This window comes from Microtus oregoni, unplaced genomic scaffold (genome assembly GCF_018167655.1).
Source record: "Microtus oregoni isolate MIOR12 unplaced genomic scaffold, Mior012 000046F_ref0000063, whole genome shotgun sequence".
NCBI lineage: Eukaryota > Metazoa > Chordata > Mammalia > Rodentia > Cricetidae > Microtus > Microtus oregoni.
Window position 1 is genome coordinate 4,114,985 of NW_024543220.1, and position 18,813 is coordinate 4,133,797.

Consider the following 18,813-nt stretch of genomic DNA (forward strand, 5'->3'; position numbering starts at 1 on the left):
CTTATTCAGCTTTAAAGAGAAACAAACTGATCTCTATCACAGGAAAATGTATTCCATGGGTGGTCAGTCTATGAAGCTAAATAAGCCAGGCTTAAAAAGAAAAACATCACATGTTTTCTCCCATGAAGAATGTGGTTGTGTGTGTGTGTGTGTGTGTGTGTGTGTATGTGTGTGTGTGTATGTTTAGGCTATAAAAGGAGGAAGGAAACTATTAGAGAGTATGAATATGGAGGGATGATGGAGGTATCATAAAAGTTAATGAAATATATAGAACAGAAAATCAATTAGAATCATCAATGAATGAATTCAAAACTACTGAGACCACTGAGAAGTTGGGAGGGAGATGTGTACCCTGGGAGAAGCAAGAGAGGGAGACAACAGACCGGGGAACCACTTGGGAGGAGGAAGGGGTAAGCAAGTGTGGGAGAAAGAACATGGGTGAGGGAGTGAGTAAAAACAAGACATTAAATAATTTTATAGGAAAATGCTGCAATGAAACCCCATATTTAACCAAAAATGTTAATAGAATGCTTTTCCTTGTTATCTATAAACTCTGTGACTGTGTAGATGTACCAAAAATGGTGCCATATTTACATTCTTGAGACCTTTCCTGCTTCTCCAACCTAGTTTCTCTGCATTTTTTTATTTTACATTTTATTTATTTATTTTTTGAATCTTCCACACATGTACACAACGTGTCTTTAGCGTTTCTGCTTCTCACTCTCCATCTCCAACTTCTCCCAGGGTGCATGTCTTCTGCCCAACTTCATCTCCTCCTTTCGTGGTTTGTTAATTGATGTTTCTAACCCACTGAGTTCCAGCGGTCTTTCCCTTACGTGCATAGCCATGAAGTCATCCATTGGGGAATGGAGAAATTGCCAATGGTCACATCCTAAAGAAAAGTGATCCTCCCTCCCTCTGCAGTTGCTTCAACTTCCTCTATTCCTCGCCTTCCAGTAGCTCTTCATCTAGCAATTTTTAGTTGGTTTGATCTCAAGCAAGTCTCCTGTATGTAACCACAGCTGCTTTGGATTCATGCATGCTATAGTCCTGCCTTGTCCAGACGAGAGTGGTTCATGCATGCTATAATCGTGTCTTGTCTGGAGAAGACTGGTTGGTGCATGCTGTAGTCCTGCCTTGTCCAGAGGACAGCATTTCACAGCACTCCTTATCTTCTGGCTCTTACTTCTTTCCACACTCCATTCCATGATGTATCTATCCTGAGCCTTGAGGAGGGAAGATTGATTCACGTGTTCTATTTACAGTGGAACATGAAGTCACTAACTCTTAGCACTTTGAACAGTAAAGCATCTCTGCCTTAGCCACTACCCACGACAATAAGGAGTCTCGGAGCAGGATTGGGCGAAGCACAAATCTATGGGCAGAAACAGAAATATTTAGAAGGCACTTTGACAACATGACTAATTAGAAAAACATTAATAGGTTCTTCCCCCGGGCCTATGATCTCTCTAGTCATAGGTTTTGACGGATAATGTTTAAAATACTAGGCATGAGTACCCTGTGCTGCTGGCCTCAGATCCAATCAAGAGAGTGTCCATTTATCCTCACTACCACAGCAGTAGGCTCATCTTGCCTGCCGGGTCAGTATTGTAGCGTGCAGTATCTAGCTCTTGATGTGACCATAATATCTTTTCCCTCGGCAGCATAAAATAAAATCCTCTCTCTCCACCTCCTGCGTTTTACAGACTTTTCATGGCTATTTCTGTTCTTTGTAGCTTCTTGCTTAGGGAAGGATTTTGGTTTCCTGGCTCTTTTCCTTCTGCTTTTCCAACACTGTGATAGAATTTTACAAAAGATCTCATTTTTCCTTCCCTCTGAGGCTGGAGTGGGCAGGGGCAAGGAGTGGGATGGGGTGGGGAGGAAATGCGGCTGCTGAAGTTTCAGCCTGGACTTAGTGTGCCATCTGGAGGAGAGATAAGAAAGGGCCGCAGTTATTTAGATTGCCAAAATTTGGGGCTCGTCCTAACCTATAGGAATGTTCATGACACGTAGTACTTTATGCACACACAGTAAGAGAGGGTTTGACAATAATCTCTAGAGAAAGGGAGAACTTCTTCATAGTTAATGTTGAATGAGATTCAAGTGGACAGAGAAAAGATATAGGGCTGGCAAGAAGGAAAGAAGAGGCCCTTAAATGTGAAGGTTGGGGAATGTATTTAAAAGTTGGTCGTTTCCCTGAACAATTTCCATCTTCATCCCCTACAAAACATTGCTGAAGCCATTCTCATAAGAACTAACTCTTGAGTATAGGAAATGGGAAAGGGTAGATGTGTGTGGTGTTCTTCGTCATTTGATCTGACCATCAATACGATCAAAACTTATGTAGAAGAGAAAAGGAGAAAGACTAAAGTTGTATTGTGACTTCCTAGTAAAGATCTCTTTGAATTTCAGCAAATAGAATACTTTGCTATAAGGACAAGAGTTTGGGATTCTTGATTAGTTTTCTACTATTTTATATAGCCCACAAGTACCTATGGAAAATTGTCTTATGTGTTTGGTACTGTGTCATATATGGGAGATTCAACTTTAAGAAACATTGGTGTCACTTGTGCCTTAGTGTAATGGACTGCCTGATGGGGAGAGAACACTAACTAGACAATTGTAGGAGAGATGAGAAGTATTTCACGAATGCGTAGTGTGACCACAGATAAACCATGTACCTCGTCCTGATTCATAGCTGGGCATCTATTCTCTTTTAAGAGAGAATCTAGGGATGTAGGTCAGTGGTATTCACATGCTCAAGGCCCTAGGTTTGATCCCAAACATCCCTTGATCCTCTCGTGTTAAGCAAGTGAGTACCACTGAGGCATATCCAGGCTCCACAGATATATAGATAAATATGCTCCCCATAGATTCATATGTTTGAACACTTGGTCCACAGCTGATGATGCTGTTTCTGGGATGATGTGGAACTTTTGGATCTACCGAGAAAACATAGACTACTGAGAGTAGGGTAGGCTTTGAGGGATATAATGTGCTGCTTCCTATTTTCTATTTTGCTGAGGGATGAAAAAGGTAGATAGCAAGTTCCTGCAGTTTCCAGCACCACCATACCCTCCCAGAGACAAAGAACTCTATTCTCTTAAATCATGAACACAATTATACTTCTCCTACCATGAGGGACTCCTGTTACATATTTATCTGGTCACAGCAATGAGAAGAATAAATGATACTCTTGGTGACTCTTGGCCAAGTTTACCATCAGAAGTAAGCTATCTTGTGTTTAACTGTCCTCTCTCACATGCTGGGGCCCCAGCTATTAAGAGTAAGAAAGAGATGTGAACCCAGGAGAGTGTATTCCAGAGAAGATTCACTTTATTGACGTCTCAAGCAGCAGGCTGCGGGGTGCTTTAGTAAAGGAACTTTACTTGGGTTTTTCTGATATCCGGAGAAAGAAACTCAAGTTGGCAGAAACAAAGGCAACACTTTATTGACTTAGTAAACAAGACATTCTGGGTCCTGCTATGGAACTCAAGTCACTACTAAATCAAGATTCATGAAAACTATCATTGGAGACATAGCTCTTTCTCTTTGATATCTCATCCCTTTTTAAGTCATAGAGTCCTGTTTCTGTGAGTATAGTGCTACTACAAGACAATTTTAGGTTTATATGATTCATAGAAACCCTGATTTCAAGAATAAATTCTTTCCTAACTATGTTTTTGTGACTCATTAGGAAATCTGTGAGCATAGGTAGTAAAGTTACTGAGTCCAGCAAGTTGAGAGGTGTGGTTGACCATCCATGGATTCATGCCTACATTTTGTGATGGGGATGTTTGGAGATTTTGATTGACAGCATATTTCTGTCATGTAAAAATGAAAGTCAGTTCTCCATAGAAAATTTCACAAAACAGATGAAAGCATAAAGAATTCCCATATGTGTTTCTCTTTTAGCATATCTTGGGTTCCTGTCATTATGAACAGAACAGCTATGATAGATTGTTCTTTCTGATAAGGGCTGTAGAGATAGCACTGATGACTTATTTCACTAATTTATTTCTTTTCACTTTTCATGTGTGTGCATAGGATGCATTCATGTGTATATGGATGTGTGTATGTGTGCACATGAATGTGGAGGACAGAGGTTGATGTCAGGAATCCTTCTTATTTCTCCTTGGTCATTTTGAAATTCAGGTTTACTCACTTGTCCTGAAAGCCATATATATATAAGGTACATAGTTTAGCAATATTCATGTGCCATGAATTTGCAAAGACATTGATCAGCTTCTGTACACACACAGAGAATATGAAAAATGCTAAACAGAAAGGTCAAGAGGCAAATCAGGTAGCTTAAAATTAATCTAGAAGCAATATATTGAGCCATCTATATTGCAAGTTTTGAAAAATTACTGTCTAATTGAATCTGTTTTGCAAACGATGATTAAGATGATTCTGACAACTGAAGGGGTGAAAGTTACTCAACTTGAATTTTGTTGAATCATGAGGATTTTCTGTTGTGTCCAATAAATAAATTGTCTTTTCCCAGCTAGAACTTGTGTTGTGACTTCATTCTGTTCCCTTGGCTGTATACATTTTCATAGGGTTTTCCTGCCACTCTGGCAAATAGGCCAGGCTTTCAGCGACGTCATTTTGGACAGGCCAGCCCCAGGCTTCAAAGAAAGGGACCAGGTTCTTCCGCACAACCTCAGAGAACTTCTTCACCCACAGATTCATCTTGTCTTTGTTGTTTTGAGGAAAGCTAGAGAGGGATTGGTAGTCAGCAAAGATCTTGATGAATGCCTCCCACCCGAAGGCCTCCTGGAGCTGGAAAGAGAAAGAAATAGAAAAATGACATATACACCCAGCACGTCACCCCCTGAACTCATGCGCGAAACCACATTGGAATTTTAGTTATAAGCCATACTGTTATGTTGGTTTAATTTGTCAGTGGGCCTCCCATTTCTTTTCTTCTAGAAGCCTATCCCTGTGGCAGGTGTCGTATCTCAAACTGCTTCAGTACAATGTCAGAGGGATTTTTGGGTTGTTACTCATTTGATCCATATCAGGGTCTCGGTAAGCAGCAGTGAATTTGAGCGTTGCTATTCCTGTTGCTGCTAAGCTTAATAATGAAGATCTCAATCAGACTGAGGTGTGCTAGATTTCTTCATCTTGAGCAGGTAAACACTGCGGGTAGATGGCTGGGATCACTCTGTCTTAGATTCAGCAAAGAAAGATGTCTGGTTCATGTTCTATGACTCTGTGACCCTTAGGAATAACAGCACTGAGCAATAGTTAAAGCATTTCAGCCAGCACCCACTGGTCATTTCTTTCTTGCTCAACCTTAACCACAGCCTAGGCTAATAGGAGCTGTTCCACACTAACCCTAACCAACTGTCCTTGAAGGTCTGTGTGGATTTGGGAGTTATGCTGAGCAGCAGAGGCATGTGCTTAGACATAGCAGAAGCATGCACATACAAGCAGCATTAGAACACAGAGCAGGGAGTAGAGACCACCAAGGAAAATAATAAAGGAAAGAAGACTTCCTAGAAGCAACAAAGACGCTGATATTAAAAGCTACTTGGGGTTTCTTGATATGTAAAAGAGGTAGTTTCAGTTCAGAGAGAAAAAAGGAAACATCATTAGGAAATGCCAGCAAGATGAACCGTGGCCTGTCGTTCTAAAGAGAAAATGTTTGCAGTTGCTGCAGATTGAGTAACAGGTGGGAACTTGAACTGGATGGAGGTGGTTTGGCATTGTACCTGAAGGAGCAGAGAGCTACAGTTGGTAGTAGGTTTACATTGTTTTCCGGCAGCATTCTGCAAAAGAAATCCATCTGGGATCCCGTTTAGAGAGCAGGACATTGCCACGAGAGTACTGGAGAACTGGACTGGAAGGTGCTGGAGAGCTGAGCTCTGCTTGTGATGCTGGGTGTGGAAAATCAACAGTGGCGGGCGGGGCAGCTCCCCAGCCAGAAATTCAGACTCAGGCCCAGCCAGAGCAGCAGCCTCTCCCGCATGGACTTTGAAATAAACTTGAATGTCAAGGTTTTGACTGACACCATGACTGGATCCAGTAGATTCTCAGACAGATTTCTTATTAAGAAGGAAGCTAGTGTGGTCCAGAAGTTATCTCAGACTCATTTAAATCGCACAGGCAGTGAAAACACAGAGACAGAGTGCGCTCATGCCTAAAGCATTGAAACGAGGCCCTGGGTTGATCTTTACAAATTAATTGGGTCGTCAGCAAGCAGCTCATTTCTGCTACCCTGGAAGTTCTAGCAAGTAGTATGGCTATATGGATATTTTTCCAATGTATTTCCCACAGGTGGTGAGGACTTAGACGGGAAGGGATTTTCAAATGCTATGAAATACTGCACATTACTTATTTTATGGTGAAGCCTGACTTTATTCACATTTGAGGCTTGCTTAAGAAGATAATATTTTGAAGAAATTCTTACCAGATCGCAGTCCCTACACTCCGTCTTCATAATACATTGTTGGAGTGGGGTGACCTTAATTTCTCCTAAGGTAGCAACGTAAATCAGGAGAAACTCTTTGCATCTGACAAAGCTGAGTTTTCCTGCTGATTTCCTGAGTACAGCTATTTGATTACATTGTATTTGCCATAGTGATCCCACAAACTTTTATTTATTTCCACAGCTATGTGGTTGGGTATTTAGGTATCTACATATTAACCATATCATATGTATCATGCCCGACCCTCAGCAAGATGCCACCCTTGGCCTATCTCCCATATCCTGGAAGGACAGGCACTGTGCATGGATGTTGGGATAACTGGCAAGTCTGATGGCTCCCACGTCACTGAATATTTGCTCAGTACCTGGAGATAAGTCTCTAGAGCTGTCCAGACAACCCAGTTACTCAGGGGTGCTCCCTTGGCCAGGTGGTTTTTGATCCTCTGCTTCCGAAGATCAGGGTTTAGAGAACGGTGGGCCTGATCCCTGTGGATGTTCAGAACAGTCTCATGCACATAAACACTCCAGAGATTACACAAGGCTTCAGTGGTGTGAGGTGGGAAACTCCATATTCCCTTCTGTTGGTTGTGACCCAGCTCATGGATCACACCCCAGCTACCATGTGATCTTATGGTGACCTCGTCAACCAGGCCTTCGGCTATGCTAGTGTGGCCCATGATGGGGTATCCAGAGTGCAGAAAACCTGAGGAAAACAACAGGAAATAAGTGAAGAAATGACACATGTAATGTAGACCACATCTCCACTGTCCCAGAAGCCCCAGGATACACTGAGTAAGTGCACTTGGGCTCCATGCACTGCCTAAGTTTATTTGCAGCCCATCGGGCTTTCTTCTCTTTTTCTTGGACAGAGTTTGACATTCATCTGCCTTTCACTGTGAAGGGTAGGTGTATATGGACTGTAATACTGACTGGCATCATCCAGGATCTCCTCTATTTTTAGCTAGGTTACGCATGCATGTCATGACGTCTTGTGTGTATGTGTCCAGCACTGAGGGAAAATAATAAGATTCTCCCCCCCCCCATTTAGTCTTAATCTTAAGGAATCATTTTGAACCTCTGCAGATGGCAATTAGTTTTCTCATTGTTTCCTACACATCTGTTATTTAACCTGTTTCATTCAGCATTAACAAGTCCTCTTGTCTCTGCTGAAACCTACTGAGCATACATCTCTTGTCTTTTCTCTTCCCCAGCTTTAACTCCATTCAATAGTCTTCTGTAAGGACACATGAAAAATCCACAGATTTTGCTTTTTGCTCCTAGTTTCCTATGTTTCCTAGTTTCTTGCATTTTTAAGATTAAATGATGATGGACTATGTTCTCCACTGATCTCTACAAAATTCGGTTCAGTTGAAGCTCAACTCTCAGAGCATCCCTATGGAGTACCTACCAAGTGAAATCTGTTTATCAAGCACAACCCTCTCGGGTCTTTGGAAAGGGAAGTGTGTGGCTGCCAATCTTGCTACAGCCTGGAGCATCTTATCCCAGAGTTGGAGCAGTGGGAATGGGTCCTGAAGGACCTTGAGGTTTCCTGTTGGGACTGTCAGGATAATATTCTCTGTGGCTAGTTCTCCCCAGGGAGCTTTGCTGTGCTTGATAAGCTTCTTCCATTCCTCCTGTGTCGTCTCACCTGGAAATAAAGATTACATACCACTTTTTCCGAATTTCAAGTTAACTGTAGACCACACAGAGAGATAACTTGGTAATAAATCTCTTTTTGTCTTTCTTTGTCCTCCTTTTTTAACCTTCTAGACCCTAGAAGAGGTATTGATACTTTTTAGCTCCCTCTCTGTCTCGGGACTCACATTTCCTCAATCATTCCATTGCCTCTCTCAAGCCTGGTCCCTTCTCTCCTTCCTGTTTCCCTCTGTTCTACATCCCATTGTGAAACTGGGTCTCTTACTCACCCATTCTGTAGTATGGAGCAGACACAGCCCCACTGATGGTGATCGACACATTATCCTGATTGTACTTGGGGGGAACAACGATGTAGAGAAGCCCCCCATACAGCCAGGAGATGGACTTCGGGGATTCATTTAAGTCATGTGTGTATGTCATCACAGGAGGACGGTTGTAAGCCTTTGCTTCACTTATGTTATCCGTGTGGCAACCAATGAGGACCTATCATAATGAGCATAAGTCATCATGAGAATGGCCAAACCATTTCCTCTCTGTATGGATTTGTATATGTGTGTAGGAGGCCTGCCAGAGGTGGCGAGAAGAGAACCTCAGAATGACAAGGGTCATATGTATAAGTAGAATATTGCTGTTACTTATCCACCTTCTCAAGGGCACACTTACTTGTTCATAACCACTCATTGTTCTCTGTAGAGTTTGAGGATTTAAAAAATTAAATCTAACTAGTTCCAATGTAAATATTGACTCAGAAAGCAACTGCCCATGTCTCTGCTTTGGGTCTCCACAAGCAAGGACTGTGGAAATGGCTTATGGAGTTGAAGCTTGGAAAACATTTGGATAGTATTTTGGATTCTCCAAGAACAAAAAACGAGAGAAGCTTTGAGAGTAAGCACAAGATGGAGAGGGGTTGAAGGGAGAGCATTTCTAAGCATCAGTCATGCACCAAGATTCAGCCTTGCAATGACTACTGTCTTTGTCTATAAAAAGAGGGTCTGTTCTGACTTAACCATCTGGTGAAGGTGTTGGGAGAATCTAAAATATTACTGAAGAGAGTCAGGAGATTCTCTCTAAGTTTGAGGCTGGCCTGGTCTACACAGTGAGTTCCAGGAGAGCCAGGGCCACACAGAGAGACCCTGTCTCGAATAAACAAACAAATTGCTAGAAGAGAATGTAAAGCTGGTATGGACATGTCAAAAATTCACTTAATGGGGAACGAATGCTTTACCTTCAGCTTGGCATTAGTGACTTCACTGGGAAGTGTTATTTGTGCAACCTGACCTTCAGGCAAGTAGAGTCCAGTGCTCACCCAGGAATTGCGGTTGTCTGACAAGAATCATAAGAGAGGTTATCATCTTTCCACCTTCAGCCCAGAACTCTGACTCCACCAACAGAGCTACTCGGTCTCATTGACCCTCCTTTAACCACCCAAGCTGCCTGTGTTCCTAAACTTCCCTTCTTAAAAGTTTATAGAAAAGAAAGAAAATGGACTTTTGAGTAGAAAGTGCTGTGTAGCAAGGCTGATGCTTATCAGCCCCTTTTCTCTAGTCCTGAATGCCCAGGGTCCCCTCTCCATTTCTTACCTTTGCTGATTTTAATGACCATGGGAGATTCTGTGGGGGGTAGTAAGGAGGGAGGAGGAAGTAGCTGAGATACGGCAACTCCAGATTTGAATAATTCATAAGCCAGGAAAAGCAGAAAGGCCTGAGAGCTGCCATTTAAGACTGGGTGTTCCTCAGTCACAGTTGGGAAGCCCTTGTTTTGGATGATTTTCAGGGCATGTTTCTTCACAGAGTCATAGACAGAAATCCTCTGATGTGTCATTTGAAACATGTAGGAACAATCTTTCACGAGCTTCTCCAGCCATCTCTCTTGAATTATGGTCTCCTGGCTGTCAATCATGGACTCAAATTGGGCCAGGGTTCTACGGATATGATAGTTTATCACCTGAGGATTTGGGACTGGGAAGGAGCCTCGCTTGACTACCTGGCTTAAGATGCCAAGGCCAAAGCATTTAAGGATGGTGTTATTTGGGCACTGAGTCATACACTCAGAGTCTGGGTTCCTGCGGCCCCATTGCCAGACCTCTGCACCAATTAGCAAGCCTCCGCCTTCTGCAACAAATTCTTCTACTTTCTTGGCATCTATGCCAGTGAATGAGCAGCAGCAAAAGACACTCAAATCACTGGTCAGAAGTTCCGTTTCACTCCACTGGAAGCTGCTGCTTGGTAACATAGACTTCAGGGCTTTCATTTCTGAAGCCAACCCAATCTTGCCTGTCTGATGTCCCATCAGCCAGCGCAAAGCATTGAGCACAAACGGCAGCATTGCTTCATTAATCATCAAACTCTCATGTCCTCCCAACACCACACGACCACGGCCATAGCGGGCAGCTGCGAGAAAGCAATTGAATGAATTGTCCGCTCCCAAGGGAAAGGCCCGCTGCCCATGTACCAGCAGCTGGGAGGGGACAGGTCCTGTCTTGATGTCTATCTCAGACAGCCCTTCCAGGAGTTGCTGCTGGTCATATTTGAGCTCATCTTCACACCTGGAAAGAGACAGTTCTCACATTACTGAAGAGGAATGAGTAGAGACAGGGTGGCAGAGATTATCCAGGACCTCGGCGCTTTTGGTACAAAACCTTCTGCATGCCTTTAATCCTAATATTCTGGAGGCAGAGACAGGCAGACCTCTGTGAGTTCAAGGCCAGCCTGATCTACTAAGCAAGTTCCAGGATGTCCAGGGCTGCGACATAGATAAACTCTGCCTTGAAAAAGAAAAAAATGAAAAAAAAGAGTGAACGGAAGAGAGGCGTGTACATCTCGCTGTGACGCATCTTCAAATCTACTTTAACTGGGAGTGTTTAACATGACAGTACCTCTATCTATCGTACAATAAAGCTTAATATACCTGTAGAACTCATCCTAGTGAAATTTCCCAGAGGGAATTGCTGCAAGTTGCTTCTTTGAATCATTAATAGTATTAAATTAACTGAGTGTGTAAATAGCCTGCCTTTGGAAATAAGTCACAGTGGTAGAGCACTCACCACACGTGTGTATGAACTTGGGTTTCAACCTCAATACTGGAAAAAATTAACAGAAACAACAACAAAATAATAAAACTGGAAATGATTGTGCTGAAGGAGAGAAACCAGACTCACAAATGCTACTTTTCCCTCCATATGCAGAATTTTTTAAATGATATAAAGGTAGAAGGGGGATTCTTTAGGAAGAGGACCAGTGGGGACAAGGAAGCCAAGAGAGGGTATTGAGGTGACTATGAGGAAACTGTTTCATGTGTATGTGCAGTGCTAGCCTAACCCAATCCATCATTTTGTACAATAAACATAAGTCAATAACAAAGAAAATAAAGGGAATGGACAGAAAGGAAAGGGAAATGCAGGAGATGGAAGGGCAGAAGAGGGAAGGAATGGGAGGGAAGGGGGAAGAGGAGAGGAAGGGAAGATGAGAGGAAGGGAAGAAAAAAAAGAACAAAACTGATCACAGCAGGTATGTGTCTCTGTATTTCAACAAAACAAGAAAACCACAAAACAAAATAAAACAAAACAAAAACTCCAGGCTATTGAGTAGAATGTGGGAGGAAGTATTGGCAACATGTAAAAAGGATAAAGAAGCAGTTTCTGTAATACGGGAAGGACAATTGATAATCAGTAAGAGGAGATGAAAGTTAAGTGGAATAATTGAGGAGCAGACATTTCAAGAAAGAGGCATAAATTGCTTTGAATATATAAAAAATTTCTGCACTGGTAATCAAATAACACAAATGAATAAAGTTTCTCTATCCCATGGTGACAATTCATTAAGCCAAAACTTGTCATTTTCCGCACTGGTAATAGTACAGGCTATATTTTGCTGTGAGCAGAAGTCAACATGGCTTTTGTAAATGGTAGTTTTCAATTTCAAAAGACATTTCATAACAAATATTTTGAGTCAGGCCTTTGCCTGATTGGACTAGGTGTAAAAACTTGTATGTGCTGAGCTGTAGATGTTCATGTGGAAGCTTCAACAACGAATATTGATAATAGCTTCACCCTCTGCGCTTCTTCATCCTGCCAGAGCAACTCTCTCCTGTTCGTTTGTTGTCTTTTGTTTTTCCAGATAAGGTTTCTTGGTGCAGCTCTGGCTGTCCTGAAACTCACTCTGTAGACCAGATTGGCCTTGAACTCAGAGACCCTCCTGCCTCTGCCTCCTGGGATTAAAGGTGTGCACCATCACTGCCCAGCACACTAGTTACTCTTAATGGAATCTTTCAGGAAGGAAAATCATCATGCATTTGATCCAATCCTACAGTCAAGGGAAAACTACTTGTTTCTTTTTTATCTAATTTTTATTAGATAGATAGCTTATTTTTTAAATCTAATCTTTATGAAGATCCTGCTCTACTATGGAAGACGATGCTGCAGGGCTGCCTCTAGCTGTCTCACCACACTTTGCCACTTTAGCTCAGGTACTGCCCTTTCCTGAAGGTCCACTTTGCTTCAGGAGAGAGGCTCCTGAATGTGAAGCTACACAGTTCATTCATGTCACATTTTCCTACCTATCTCTGGAATAGATTAACATTGGGCTTCATTGACTGATTTACTCAACAGTACCAGATCTTGCATGATGTTCTAACAATACAATGGTAAGCAAAACAGACATAATTCATTTTTTAAATTTCTGTGCGTGAGGGATGATGTGTATAAACGGTATTTACTTGTATGTGTGCTCACAACTATCTGCAGATGAAACTCTGAGTGTGTGTATACCCATGGTGACATCAATCTAGTGTTTGGAAGTCTTCCTTGATCACTCTCAATTTTATCTCTTAATGCTGAATCTCTCAATTGAACCCAGAGCTTCACCCGTTCAGGTAGCCTACATAGCCAGCTTCTTCCAGGGATCCCTCTACCTTCCACATACTGGAATTGTTCAGGAGCCTCCATGCCAGCCTAGTATTTGTTGGGGTGCTAGGGATCTAATTCTGGTCCTCCCACTTGGTTGGCAAGGACTTTTCCTTCTAAGCCATCTCCCCAAATGTGAAAAAACACAATTTATTTCTCATATATTTTGTAAACCTTTTCTGTACTTACCTTCAAGTTGTAACCACTCCTTTATAATTACTTATAATGAGGGCACTCAATTGTAAATAAAACAAAATACTCCAGTCTCAAGGTATTAAATAGCAAGTCTATTACTAGAGAACATAAGATAGTGTTGCTTAACTAATATAATGGTTCATATAGGAATGACCCCCATAGTCTTGTATCTGAATGCTTATTCTCTAGGAAGTGGCACTATTAGGAGATGTGGCCTTGTTGGAGGAAGTGTGTCACTGGGAGCAGGCTTTGAGATTTCAGAAGCTTAAACCAGGCCCAGAGTCTCTTTCTTCCTCCTGCTTGCCAATCTAAATGTAGAATTCTTGGCTCCTGTTCCAGCACCATGTCTGCCTGTGTGCCATTAAGCTTCTCACCATGATGATAATGGAGTAAACCTCTGGACGTGTAAGCCAGCCCTGATTAAATGTGTCCCTTTCTGAGTTCCCATGACCATGGTGTCTCATCACAGAAATAGAACAGTAACTAAGACAACTACCATAGGTGAAAACTACATTAGTATTTATAATTATTTAACTCCGTGATAACCAACTTATCCACTGCTAAACTGAAAGCTCCTTTTAAAATAGGGTAATTGGGTAATTGACACTTAACAAGAAAGGGAAACGTCACTTACTTGACATAAAGCGTGAGATTGGGTATCTCTTGAGAGACATCGAGCCAGTCTCTACTCCCACAGACATCTGTGAAGTACACGCCAGCCACACTTGTCACCTGGTTCCCGGGGAAACTGGACAGCACTTTGTCATGGCCATGTTGACTGGCCCAATACCAGGCCTGGCCCCCGATGAGCAAGCCCCCACCGCGCTTCACAAACTGGACCAGCTTCTCAGTCAAACTGTCATTGTAGGCATCAGTGCAGTAAACACCCGGAGCCTCTCCAGGCTCAGGCTGAACCAGCGCCTCTAGACCAGAATAACGAAGGATGTTTACCAGTGATGCCAAGGAGGAATGCACTGTGATGGGAGCCCCTTTGGAGGGGCAGAGCCAGTTCACTGCGTTTGCAAGAAATGGGGCCAAGTTAGTATGCAGCAGGTAACTCTCATGGGATACGACAACCAGGCGGCCTCGGCCATAGGAAGAGGCAGCAATGAGCACCTGGCCCTTAGCATTCACCATCACTGGGAAGGCAGCCTCCCCAATAAGAAGGAGTTCACAAGGGATGTAAGTTTTAGGAAGATCCCAGCTGGTCACTCCATTCATGAGGGTCTCAAAAGCAGCATCAGGATTTGTTGCCATGGTTCTTCCAACTGCTGCAGAAGACACAGAGACTCAGGATGTGAATGAATAAACAGGAACTAAATGAATAAAAGCAATATGTATTCTTTTACAGTGTTTTGCACAAGAAAGTCTGGACTCAAGCTTAAGAAGTTAGAGTGCATCCATCTATGTGTCTAGGAAGGAGAAAAAGAAAAGATATCCTGAGTAAATTGGGAGCATGGCAACCACAGGGGAGGGGAGGGGAGAGAGGGAAGAAAGGAAAGGGAGTGAAGAAAATGTATAGCTCAATAAAAATATTTTTTAAAAGAGTATAGAAGGAAAGAAGAAGAAGAAGAAGAAGAAGAAGAAGAAGAAGAAGTGTAAGAAGAAGAAGAAGTAGAAGAAGAAGTAGATGAAGAAGAAGAAGTAGAAGAAGAAGAAGTAGATGAAGAAGAAGAAGTAGAAGAAGAAGAAGTAGAAGAAGAAGAAGAAGAAGAAGAAGAAGAAGAAGAAGAAGTAGAAGAAGAAGTTGTTAGAGTACTTACCTCTCGCTTCTCCCTTAGGATGTATTTTCATCACTCAGTTCTTGCTTTCTCTTTCCTTACTTCTACCCAGATGCTCCCTATAACTCTCTTCCATTGTTTTGACTCTTTTTTTTCTGACTCCGTGCTGCCCACCAGCTGCTCTTCATTTATAAGATCCCCATGGCTATGGCTTCTTTAAGGTACACAAATCCTTTATTTTGCTAGGCATATTACAGTTATCAGCTCCATTTCTTATTTGTGAGGAACTAAGCTCATCTTTCCAAAAGAGCAAACATATGAACTTATTTCTTTCCGTGTAAAGATGATACTATCAGCCTTGAGAGGTCTGATGTGAAAGCTGGTTTGTTTAGAGACTGGCGTATACATCTGTCAAAAGCCGACTCCTGTTTGTTTATCATTCTCCCCAGTTACTCAGAATGATGGGGAGCAGCACATTTGCCCTCTTCTTTTCTCCATTTCAAACACCCCATCATCAAACTTCACAGCATATGAATCCCATCTCTTTCCACTCTTGGCATTCCTAGCCTGTTTCAGGACCTTAAGATTTCAGGCTTGGACTACACCAGTTATCACATGAGCTCTCCTGGTAAGAAACCCTCACTGTTGATTGGCTTTAATGTCAAGTAGGCACAACCTAGACCCTCCTGGGAAAAGAATCTCAACCAGGAATTATCCTGACTGAGTTGGCCTGTGAGCATGTCGTGGGGATGGTTGCCTGGACTGTGAATTGGTTGGTTTTTTTTTTAATTTTTATTGATTTTTATTAAGCTCTACATTTTTCTCTGCTCCCCTCCCTGCCTCTCCTCTCCCATTCAACCCTCTCCCAAGGTCCCCATGATCCCAATTTACTCAGGAGATCTTATCTTTTTCTACTACCCATGTAGATTATTAGATCTATGTATGTCTCTCTTAGGGTCCTCATTGTTGTCTAGGTTTTCTGGGATTGTGGTTTATAGGCTGGAGTGGAAAGACCCAAGGAGGCCCTTCATGTGTTGGGTCCTGGATTGTGCAAGAGTGGAAGAAGCTAGCTGGGCCCTCAGCAAGCAAGTAGTAGGCATGATGCATTCATTTCTCTATGTTCATCACTGGGGATGTGGTGTGACATTCTTAAGCTCCTACCCATATGAATCCCCTGAAATTATAGACTGCAACCCGAAACTGCAAACTAAAATAAATCTTTCCACCCCTAAGTTACTTTTTTGTCAGGGTCTTTGTTGGCTCAGGAGAAACAAAACCAGAGAAGGCGCCTCATTCCTGGAAAATGGGAACCTTTCTTTCAGCCTGCAAATGACGTCCCGGTGTGCCTCGCCATGGCCTTTCAGCTTTATATCCCATTCTAGTCTCAGTAAAGACTATTTAAAAACAACATGAATCTGCCTTGCGATTTTGAGTCTGCAGCAGCTCATTTCCTGCACACTGCCCTTTTTTTCTTTCCCTGGTTTTACAGTTTCCCAATACTCATTTACTAAGAGAAGTCAGGTGACCAAGTTTCTGCCTTTATACTGACCACAGAGACTAGTTCATAGAAAGTACAGGATACAGGATTTTAGATGCAAAACATGACTTTGGTTCATGTTGAGGTCACATTGTGAACAGGTCTTGTAATAGGAATAACGTGCCTTCCCAGTGAGAGATCACTCCATGCACTTAGAGATGAAGGGAAAGCTCTTTGCCAGTGTGCCTAGCTGACTGCGCCTAAGGCCCAAAGAAGAGTTGGGCTTGAACAGAAGGTTTTACCAGCTTATGTACAATTTAGGCTTATGCATTCCCCAAATACTGTCATCTTCAAATCTCTTTTGTCTTGGCCCCAGGACTTTGAAGAATTTGGACATTTAAACAGAGACAGGAGACTGTAAGTCTGGTAGCTTAGGCAGATAGGATTTACACAGCAAAGCTGTTGCCAGAGTTATTTCTTAAGTACACCTGTGTTGCTCTTTCAAAGAGTTGCTACCCAGGATCATCTTGCTCAACTGGAAGAATTGTGTTTTTCCTGATAAGAGCACAGGGAACTTAATGGCAGACTAGACTCAGTGGTGGTTGTAACCCTGTGCTGCCCCTCTTCAGCTGCCTTGGAGGTATGAGTTTAGGGATGGGCAAAATGACTGAATGTAAGTCAGGGCCATTTCTTTATTATTGGCATGGAGCCTCATGATAGGTGGATAAGCATGCACATCCTAGCATCCTAAATGTAGCTTGTCTCTCACAGGCCTGATTATCAGACTTCTTTGGGGTATTGTGGAGGCAATGTTCCTTTACTTAAATTCCCATTGTGTGACTTAATGTCTCCTAAATAAATCTACTAGTAAATCTTTTATAACCAAGGTTCTCAACCTGTGGGTCTCAACCCTTTGTCAAACTTTTGTCTCTAAAAATATTTACTTTACGATTCATAACAGTAGCAAAACTACAGTTATGAAGTAGCGATGATGTAGTTTTATGCTTTGGGGTCACCACAACATGAAAACCGTATTAAAGGGTCACAGCATTAGGAAGGTTTAGAGCCACCGCTGTAGAGCATGCATTTGATTATTTTGCATTTCTTTGATATCCATAAAGCACTGAGAGTCTTCCCCAGCTGACTGCACAGCCTAACTGCACAGCACCTTTCTAGTTATCAAGGTTGTTGAGTGAGTGAGAGGAGAGCCTTATCCATTTTGAGAAGAATGAAGGCTAAACAAGATGCTTCAATTTCAGCACTATCTCAACCTGTCAGCTATAGCAGGGCGACTGGTTTTCAGACAGTTCATAGGCTTGCTTACCCCATGCAAGTTTCAGAAAGAGCAGGTGTAAGCACACTGCCCTCTCTGAGTTCTTTCATGTAGCTGCAGATTAGCTCTGCTTAACACAAGGATTCTTTGTCTCTTATTGAGGTAGCCAGAGACATAGGCAAAGAAAGCTTTACTTTGACAAAGAAATGGATAATTTCTTCCCTTTAAAAATATTTATTTTTTATTTTATGTGCATTGGTGTTTTGCATACACGTAAGTCTGTGTGAGGGTTCAGATCTTGGAATTACAGACAATCGAGAGCTGCCATGTGGGTGCTGGGAATTGAATCTGGGGCTCTTGGAAAAGCAGACTTAAATCGTAAGCCATCTTGCCATTCCAGAAATGGATACTTCCAATCAACCAATTCTAGAAGGAATACTATTCACATTCAGCATCATTTCAGAAGCAAAGCTAAGGATCCAGAGCGAGGTTTAAAAACCCATCTACTGGCTTTGCTTGAAGGGGAAAGGGTAGTGTTTGGTTCCTCAGGTCAAAGGAGATCTTATCAGAAATTATAGGTGTGAGAGAACCAGTCCAGAATGTGGAGAGAGAAACATGTTGTTACTACCTAATGATAGGGGACAGGAGGCCATGCATAGGGTAGGTGGCCCATGGAATCTGCTAACTTCAGCATGTGTAAGTGAAGGATAAGGAGCGGGCATCTTGGATGAAAGGGCATGTGTAAAGATTTGTTTTAAGGACATAGCACAAATCTTTTTTCAAAATCTGGTTATCAGGGTGGGTGAGATGGCTAAGTGAATTAAGGGGCTTGCCATTATTAAACTTGATAACCTGAGTGTGGCACCTAGAACCCATATGGTGGAAGGGGAGAACTGGCCCCCAAGAGTTGTCGAGTTGTCCTCTGACTGACTTCCATATGGACGGCACCTCTCTCTTTCTCTCTCTCTCTCTCTCTCTCTCTCTCTCTCTCTCTCTCTTCTTTTTAATTTTTAAAGCAAGCTCTCTAACCCAGGCTGGCCTCAACATCTCAACTGATGATGACCCTGAACTTCTGATTCTCCTGTCTTCACTTCCTGAGATCTGACGTTACAGACATGTACCACTATACCCATTTTTGCAGTGCTGAAGATCAAA

At 42.4% G+C, this 18,813-nt stretch overlaps 1 protein-coding gene across 1 annotated transcript; it reads right to left on the bottom strand.

Annotated features, from left to right (window-relative positions):
* Positions 1–3,427: 3,427 nt before the first annotated feature.
* Positions 3,428–15,062, bottom strand: LOC121435532 (TRPM8 channel-associated factor 3-like). Its single transcript, XM_041634939.1, has 8 exons — positions 14,951–15,062; positions 13,822–14,458; positions 9,673–10,637; positions 9,318–9,415; positions 8,362–8,575; positions 7,845–8,084; positions 6,802–7,139; positions 3,428–4,785 (listed from the first exon to the last, which is right to left on the bottom strand). Exons 1-8 carry the CDS (start codon positions 14,979–14,981, stop codon positions 4,528–4,530), a joined length of 2,781 nt encoding a protein of 926 aa, XP_041490873.1. The 5' UTR covers positions 14,982–15,062; the 3' UTR covers positions 3,428–4,527.
* Positions 15,063–18,813: the final 3,751 nt, after the last annotated feature.

Bases quoted from the DNA above. Each gene is read 5' to 3' on its own strand.
- LOC121435532 (XM_041634939.1), bottom strand. From the start codon at position 14,981: ATGAAAATACATCCTAAGGGAGAAGCGAGAG. The intron at 14,459-14,950 runs GTAAGTACTCTA...TGTCTTCTGCAG, and splicing joins TCCTAAGGGAGAAGCGAGAG to CAGTTGGAAGAACCATGGCA. The intron at 8,085-8,361 runs GTGAGTAAGAGA...CTTTATTTCCAG, and splicing joins TGCTCCATACTACAGAATGG to GTGAGACGACACAGGAGGAA.